Source organism: Amblyomma maculatum, chromosome 1, assembly GCF_055883805.1.
Source record: "Amblyomma maculatum isolate TAMU_Amacu chromosome 1, ASM5588380v1, whole genome shotgun sequence".
Lineage (NCBI taxonomy): Eukaryota > Metazoa > Arthropoda > Arachnida > Ixodida > Ixodidae > Amblyomma > Amblyomma maculatum.
The window spans coordinates 370083488-370092215 of NC_139344.1; the positions used below are offsets into that span (position 1 = coordinate 370083488).

At 47.9% G+C, this 8728-nt stretch overlaps 2 protein-coding genes across 2 annotated transcripts in view; one reads left to right on the forward strand and one right to left on the reverse strand.

The window, feature by feature from the left end:
- Positions 1-574, forward strand: part of LOC146208172 (uncharacterized) — a 96007-nt gene extending 95433 nt beyond the window's left edge. The window contains exon 7 of the mRNA XM_084591783.1: positions 18-574. Within this exon, the coding sequence (XP_084447909.1) occupies positions 18-149 (132 nt within the window). The 3' untranslated portion in view covers positions 150-574. The remainder of the gene's footprint in view (positions 1-17) is intronic.
- Positions 575-808: 234 nt separating this feature from the next.
- On the reverse strand, positions 809-1858 carry LOC146208175 (metalloendopeptidase OMA1, mitochondrial-like). The gene has a single exon (XM_084578145.1). It carries the CDS (start codon positions 1856-1858, stop codon positions 809-811), a length of 1050 nt encoding a protein of 349 aa, XP_084434271.1.
- Between the last annotated feature and the right edge of the window lie 6870 nt (positions 1859-8728).

Sequence of the window (8728 nt, forward strand, 5' to 3'; positions counted from 1 at the left end):
TGTTATCTAATCTGCAGATCTACTTCGTATGCATTGTGGCTTCTTTTTACCAAGAGCTGGAGTCACCGCACACTCCTGGACTGTATGACGACATCGACGACCAGGCTGATGTCGACACCACCAGCTTGTTTTCCATGCGATTAAATTAAGCCCACGGAGTCTCGACTCTTTTTCCACTCGCAAAAGCTGTAGCGCTTTTCTCTACGTTGTGACAAAGTTTCAACAATCGCTCAGCGTCATGTGCTAATTCAGGCTTATTGAGCGCTAGAGAAGAAGCCCGAAGGATTTTCTTCTGGTGTCTTAGACTGACGAATCGCAAAGGCTAGCGCCCTTTTAAGCCCAGCTGTTCATGTTATCTCGTATCATGGTCCGCTTTATAAGCTTTTTCTTTTCATGAAGAACGTTTTCATAAGACGAGAAGAATTCAAAATAGAGCAAGTTACGACCTCAAGCGGCTTGAATTAAGCAGTTAGAAAAGGTGTAATTACACTCGACAGACTCGATCATTTCGGTTTGACAGGGTAAAATTACCCCCTGTGCGGCCGCCATATGCATTATGTTTGCACCAATAAACTCTGACACGTTTAATATGCACTAACGCATTAACACATCCAACGCAACAATCGTGGTCTTATAGCAGCTGCTCGGCTTCAGTCAAGCCGCCCTGCCGCCGATGGACTCAGTCATCTTCTCTACAGACTCTACACACGACCTCAATTAGTAATGTACACGCTCTTCTTCCAAACTGGCCCACTCTGAGCAACTGAGACGGATATATCTCGAAACAGGAAATGCTTTCCCGCCATTCTCATTTATTCGTTCGCCCGATGACTTCGCTAAGGAATGTCGCGATGCGAGCCTTGTCGTTCTTTCTTAGCACAGGAAGCTTTGGGCAGTTCCTAGACTTGTGCAGCTCCATGGCCTTGCCCATTTGGCTATACAAGACGCGAACCCGCTCCCGACGCGTCGGATGCGTTGACATGAGCTTCCTCGTTTTCCTCGTACGCATGCTCCTCTTTTTCAGAGTCATAGCGTTGTCGAAGTAGGCTATGCTGTAGCGGAAGTCGAAGCAGGCCTTAGCGATCATCTGCAGCGCAAGCGTGTCGGCCTCGATTTCCATCGAGCGGCTCTGCGGCAGAAAGACGGCGTAGTGCAGCGCGCGGCTCACGAACCACGGCACTAGCGTGGCCTTCACGTCTCCGCGGACTAAGGACAACGAAGATATCCAGACAAGAGTGTTGAGTTTGTCCAGGAAAAAAGACAGGGACTCCTTCTCCAGCGTGTGCTCCAGGAGACAGTGGGCCATCTCGTGCGCCACCACGAAGGAGAGCGTGTCGTCGTTGTCGCAGATCTTGAAGAGTCCCTCGAAGACGTACGTGCGGCAGTTGGGAAGCACGAACGCGCTGGGCGTCACGGAGCGCACAATGACGAAAGACCACGTTTTGTTCGCCGCGCCAGGCAGGTCCTTGTTGGCGTCTATGATGGCTTGCGAGACCCGGTTCAGCCTGCGGTAGTTACCGTGCTTGGACGGCTTGCGCGCCGCGAGCCAGAAGTAGCGCTGGATCATCTTGACGTCGTTGCTGACGTGCTCGGTGAACTGCCTCGGTGTGTAGGCGACGAAGCGGCGCCGGTTGCTGATGCACTGCTTCTCGAGGTGGCCGACGTAGTAGCACACGAGGCCGAAGAACATGGCCATGAGCACGACGCTTGCCCTCCGGGTGCTGAGTTGCAATGTGTAGGTGCGTACCCATTTCAGCACGACGCAGGTGGCTAGTAGGGTTGCCAGTTGAGCGATGCCCTCGAAGGTGTTCAGCAAGCGGAAGGCACCGCGCACGAAGTCAGGCGCCTCTGCGTCCATGAAGGCTCGGTCCGCATGGTGGCCAGGATGACGCCGCTTCAATGGAATTTTACGATGCCCGGTACCCGGTCCTCGGGGTCGCTTCGGCGCCCTAGGGTTGGGGCCCTACCATGAGCCATGGTAGCTGCTGTGCCCCGACTGTCGGTGCCAGGTATGGCGGTAGGTCACGTGGACCTGTGGACGCCGCTTCCTCTTTGCCTTCTGAGTAGTGTCTGTCGATCCACACTGTAAATTAGAGTAGATATCGAAAGATACATAAGCACGCATAAACATACTGAATACGTGAAAAAGAAAAAGAACTACTTTCCATCGCGACATAAAAAATTGATTTTATGTCGCGATGGAAAGTTAAATGTCATCGCAGTTAAATGCACCTTCTCTAGCAACGGCGCGCACGTCTTTGTCTTTACACACACACATCGGATGTACCTTCGTAGAGCCACGGCATTCAAATCCACTATAAAAAATTTTTCAGCACACACTATTCAATGGATGTCATAAAATAATGTTCACATCCCAAGAATATAGAACTTTGTCACAAAATAAGGCGTCTTCACTTCATGCAGCTGTGTCTTCTTCCTCCAACATATATCGATGCAATAATTTCTGCACATTTCGTCCCTTATCTCCACCTAGTAGAGATCGGTACATTCCACTAGTCTGACTTGGTTGCCATGATGTTCTAGAAAGGCTGCCATATTAACACAAACGTCTGCTTCTCTGTCCCTTCTGAGCATACTTGAGGGTTACTGTAATAGTACTTAAGCAGTCGCCGCAACTGTGTGCAGCTATTGCAAACTTTGAAAAAGAAGAAACCAAGAAAATGACGTGAAGTAAAAGCATACGTCTTCTTACGGCCCGTCTTCGTCGCTGAAGATGTCAACCATGTACTCCTTGGTCCTAGCCTTGATCCTCATGACATCCTTGCCCCGAGTATCGCTGGCTCGGAGGCCGCAGATCGCCGTGGAGGAGCTCTTCCAAAAGTCAACCGTGAGTTGTCTTTAACCAAAGGCTCTTGAACACAATTCAAACAGTGTAACTAATCCTAAGTCATCTTGCATGAGAAACTGGGGTACAACGAGCGGTACCATCGCCTACTCTATTTTGCACTCCCAGCTGAACAAACGAGCTATGTCTGCGTGTGAACCGAAGCCCGGCTGGATATGTTTCTTCGCTGAGGTCGTTTCGGAATCTTCTTTCGCAGTTTTACGTCTCTGCTACGTTCTCATTGCAATGCCTTTTCTAAATTTGCAGCAGAAACAGTGTAAATCAATTTAGTATTCGACAGTGTAATCTTGCATGCATGTTTGGTGAAAGGAATACTAGTAAAAATTTCGCATTTGAGATGATTATAGGAGATCCACTGGCATAAAATTCTTGAATTTTATTTTTAATGTAACCATCTTCTAAAATAACCTTGTGCGTAATTTTTGGACTTTACGCGAACGGTTGAAGACCTCGTGACATGGGCGTCTGGGAGTTCTCTCCGGAGAGAAGCCTATAACCGCCTGGTTGCTCATTTGAGATTCATGAGCCGTGTTTACATGAATGCGACAGCTAGCGCATCGCATCGCAACCGGTTCCTAGCGCATCGCATTCATGTAAACGGGTAATGCGCTAGAAAAGCGCATCGCATTAATGCGCTAAGCAGGGCTGGATTTAGAGGGGTAAGTCGACTTACCTCTCTCCATCTCAATAGGCGACACCGCGTTCCGCCACCACCGCGCTAGAAATGATGCGCTACATGTAAACGCTGTCGCATCGCATTACCGTGAGGCGCTACGAAATGCGATGCGATGCGATGCGATGCGATGCGATGCACTACTGTCGCCTTCATGTAAACAAGGCTATGGAGTCTGTGGAGACTCGGAGGTGTGTGGGCCCATGTTATCGGCAGCTTCATTTCCTTAGGCAAATAATGCGATGTAACGTGCTGAGTGCTGTCCGTCTAAATTGAAGCTAGCATCAATAAATTATTAAGGCGGAATCCTTATATGGCTCGTCAGACGCAAAGCCCGTCACATGAAGTGTTGTCCATTATATGTGTGTACGGTACCATTTGTGACGCACGTATTGAATTTTAATGTATTTGAGTATAATGCAATTAACAGAATAGTGAAGGGTGTAATTTATCTTAATGAATAACCAATGACATCGTGCTAACTATAGTCAATAAATTATAATTATTAGTGAATAAATTGTCATGACTGGTGATTGATTTGTGTAATTATAGCGGTGACATCGCATGATAAGATGGCGCCAAAAATGTTTCAACAAAGGGGACACTTACTCATTGCCGCAGCGCATGCTATCGCACGTCTCCAGTTCAACGGACTACAGTGATCTCAAAAGTTTTTGTCTAAGAAAACTGCAGAGTTGGAAGAGGTGGCAATCGCAATGGCTGCTTCGCATCCTAATTCTGAATGCACTCACAAATTGCGTACAGAAGTTATATGCGGGGCAGAATTGCGCCGCTAGCCTTCAAGATCCTGAAACAATCTGGGGAGTATGCGCTTCGCGCAAAGAGCTCATTTGAGTACCAGGTCATCGGGGTGTAGAAAGAAATGAGCGTACACGTACCGCCGCCCGAGCTGTTCTCCCCCAGGTTTCCTCCTCCCTCCCTCCCTCCCTCCCTCCCTCCCTCCCTCCCTCCCTCCCTGAAGTCTCGGATTCCCCGCAACCATTATTAACCTACGCTGACGTATTACAGCACTTGCGCTTATCAAGTCAAATGTTTCCGGACTCAGCCAAGGGATTAGATAGTAGAACAATAGAATTTACGCTTATTACAAACCTTGTCTTCTAACTAATCATGAGAGGGAAGGAACAGCAGTTTACATTAGGTAGCGAAGTACTGGAAGTAGTAGGCGAATATGTCTACTTAGGACAGGCAGTAACCGCAGATCCGGACCATGAAAAGGAAACAAGAAGAATAAGATTGGGATGGAGCGCATTTGGCAAGCACTCACAGATTATGACTAGCAGCTTACCGGTATCGCTCAAGAGGAAAGATACAACAGTTGCATCTTACCTGTACTCACCTATGGGGCTGAAACGTGGAGGTTAACCAAGAGGGTTCTACATAAGTTGAGGACAACTCAGAGGGCTATGGAACGAAAAATGGTAGGGGTAACATTAAAACATAGAAAGCGTGCAGATTGGGTCAGAGAAATAACTCAAGTTACCGACATTCTAGTGGAAATTAAGAAGAAATAATGGACATGGGCAGGACATGTAGTGTGAAGAGAGGATAAACTATGGTCGCTTATAGGATAACAAACTGGATTCCAAGGGAAGGAAAGCGTAGCAGGGGGCGGCAGAAAGTTAGGTGGGCAGATGAGGTTAAGAAGTTCGCAGGGGTCAAGCGGATGCAGCCAGCACAGAACCGGGGTAATAGAAATATGGAAGAGCTCTTCGCCTTGCAGTGGGTATAGTCAGGCTGATGAAGATGATGATGATGACGATGTCTCCTAACAATCCAGTAAAGCTTCACGCTATCGATCCAGAATCCTTTTCAGCCGAATGTAAATTTTCCGGGCAAAAAGCAGATATCTACCATAATGGTGTGAGTCTGCGAGGCCAATAGTCCCGTAGACACTATAAAGAAGCCAACGTGGGAAGGATGGAAGACAGCCCTGTCCAGCTCGGACGTCGAGCATGTGCACAAGCGAGCCCTCGTGCAAAGAATGAGGACGGCGGCCTTACCCAGCGAAATCTCGGACTAAGGATCCGATCAACCTTCCCATAAACCCCCCTCTATTTTTCATTTTAGTAAAACGTTTTCATCATCATCATCTAAGGTTTATGGTTGACGTTCTATAATGAGTCACGCATGCACTCGCACTTACAATCTTAGTCGAAAGTCTTCAGGTCTCGAGCTCTTGAGCCTTCAAGTTGGAGCGTGCATTCTTGACTCAGATCCAATTCTCCGATGGGGGAGAAAAACCCCTCAATGCTTTTCGAGCTTAAGGGTGCCTTAAATGTTACAACTAATCTGTTCAAAACGAAACAATGTAACCTGAAAGTTTTGAGCTAAGGCTGTGCATATATTTATTTGCTTACGAATACAGTGTGTATTCGTAACAGCGGAGTTCTGAATATTATGTGGGAACGAAAAGTTAGTACAAAGCAAGCTTGGCACGCAAAAGGAGCAGCAACTGCAAGGCAATGGCTTTTAAAAGCGTATAACAGAAAAAAAGAAATTCGCTAGCATCCATAAGTAGCTAGTTAACAGCGTAATAACTGCACACGAATAGTAAGACGAGTATTAACGTTATGCCATACTTATCATCAGTAAAACTGCAATTAAAAATTGCTATCGTCAATTTAAAGGCTGGCAGTGGCTAACTTGAATAGAATGATGCTTGGATGAGTTGGCATGTCATTTTGAAAAACAATGCGACTTTCATAATGTGTGTGTCTTTATTCCGTTCTTATCAAAGTCGCGCTGTTCTTCAAAATAACACGCATAAACAGGGCAGGGGGATGCGAACGATAACCCAAGCAAACATGGCAGAATTTTGTTTATGCCAAAACCGATAGATGATATGGGCGTTGGTATTACGATCAGGACGACCATTTCAATACGCGAAGTCAGATTAAACAGCTGGAAAATAAAATATATGTCGTAAAAAATGTCAAGAAAATATAACTCTAGTTTTGTTCCGGTAACCATTTAATTGGAGCGCAACTTCCCTTCAACGTGAACATAACAGCTTGTGTCATTTCTTCCGCATTAGGCTATAGCAGAGCAGTACGGACGCCGTGTAGTCTGCTCCATGACCGTTTTCAGTAACCGTCATTTATTCTGGCGAAAGAAGGGCTAGATAACGTACAGTTTTCGCTTTGTTTCCTTTACCTCTCAACAGTTGATAAGGACGGCGCAACAACGCATATGCCGATCACGGTCATCAACGGTACCAGAAAAGGAGTGAGCCGTGATAAAATTTGCTCGCTGTATTATCACCTTGTCGTTAAAAGCCGCATCACCTCAAAACAAGGTCATAGAAACAGATAACACAGTCCCAAAAAAAGCAGGAACTATACCGAGGTCAGAACAACGCATTCTCTATATGCAGTACCCCCTCTCCATAATTTTCTAACCTTCATATTGCCTTGCATCTCATTTGTTCTTGTTTTTTGGGCGCATTGATAACTGCTTTCTTGAAACCGAGTCACTCGGCTGCGTTTCCGTGAGTCTGGTGCTAATCGAAGCAAAACCAGGAACCGGTCAGCTACGGATCTTTCGTTGAACTGCGCAGCTAGCATATACTCTGTGTTACATTTACACGGCGGCCGTATCTTCGCACACTGGTTGAATTTGGTCATCCTGCTTTTCTGCTGTCGGTTACCGTAAAACCCAGTTAAATAAGGTTTATGGTATTGAAGAAATTGAAATTGACTGCGTTATTTGAATGCGAAATTAGTGAACTACCGAAGGAAAGCTGTAACAAAGTGTTACGCTCAAACTTACCTTAATTTCTTCAAAAAGAGAGAGAGAGAGAAATTATGGTAATCGTTGATTGCTGCGTCTGAGAAAACTAGCTGCGTAGCAATAGCCATTTTTCGCAGTTCCTCCAGGAGGCGCAGTGCGCGCACACACTGTCGAATATACCAACTCGTTCTTCGGGAGATTCGGGTCATCAACAGCCTTCTCCCCTCACCCCTCCAACCCGTTACCCATCACGCGCACGCTCCCTGCCACACTTATTGATAAATAAGGCAGCATGGTACCACGATAAAGGAATGAACGCTGTCGGCGTGGTCTAGACCGTGACACGACGCGCACGTGAGGAGTAAAAACAAAATGGTGGAGCATAGCCCAAAAACAAAAGAAAATTCTCTCATCGGATATTTTGACTCACCATTAGAGCGATGTGTTGGGCGCTTTTACGATTCGGCTCAGCACCAGCGCCATTCGTGCTCTAGGGCTCATACTTCGGATTAGGTCAGTCATCATCATCATCATCTTCTTCTTCTTCATCATCGCTTTTCGGTGGTGGCAGAGACTCGGGGAAATCCAGGAAATCTGCTTGCATAGGGCGGTCGCATCTGGCGCTGGACAAGCATAATTATTCATGATCGCGATAGACGAAGCCTGGAGATGATAATGATGACGATGATGATCAGTGTGTTATTAGCAGATCTGTTGGTCATCACACTCAGCCTACAGACGCAGTTTTTGCAAATAAAAACGGCAGGTTTTGGAACTATGCGAACGCTACACCGTGCAGTCCACTCATTCGGAGGCTGGCGCCAACCGCGCGGGAAAACAATCGGCCCGTCTGAAGGGGGCCCAGGTTCCGGCTGCCGTGTCGTCCTGCTACTTCAACCGTGACTGTCAGGCGCACGAGACGTGCGTGAAGCCGGAGGGCAGTGGCGCGCTCACGACGGGTGTCTGCAGCTTGCTCTTGTCCGACGTGAAGCCCGCCCCCGCGTCCGAGCACAGCCGCGACTTGCACTTCGTTGTGCGCAACCGAGTACGCCGGAGCGCCGCCACTGCCGCCTCCGAACGCCGTCGGACGAATGCGCTACTGCGCAAACTGCTGGGAGAAGGCAGCCAGCTGTCCCGCGCCCTCAACGCCTACGTCCACGCAAAGTATGCTACGCGGGCTGTCAGCTGCCTACAATAGAGAGTTTTAGCTTACCGTGATCCGCGATCCGCTACCGTGATTCGCCACCGCACGTTCCACTGCGCATGCCCAGACCACCCTTGACGCCGACAGATGGCGCCACATACTGGATGTCGGCACACAGACCTGCCGCGTCGGGACCAATCAGCTTGTGCGCCCCGCCCACACGCGGTAGAGGGTCGCGTTGGCGGATCGCGGATTACGGTAAGCTAAATCTCTCTAATGCCTATAGAACGAT

What these genes read in the sequence shown, in the direction of transcription:
- LOC146208175 (XM_084578145.1), bottom strand. Translation starts at nt 1,858, where the DNA reads ATGGACGCAGAGGCGCCTGACTTCGTGCGCGGTGCCTTCCGCTTGCTG.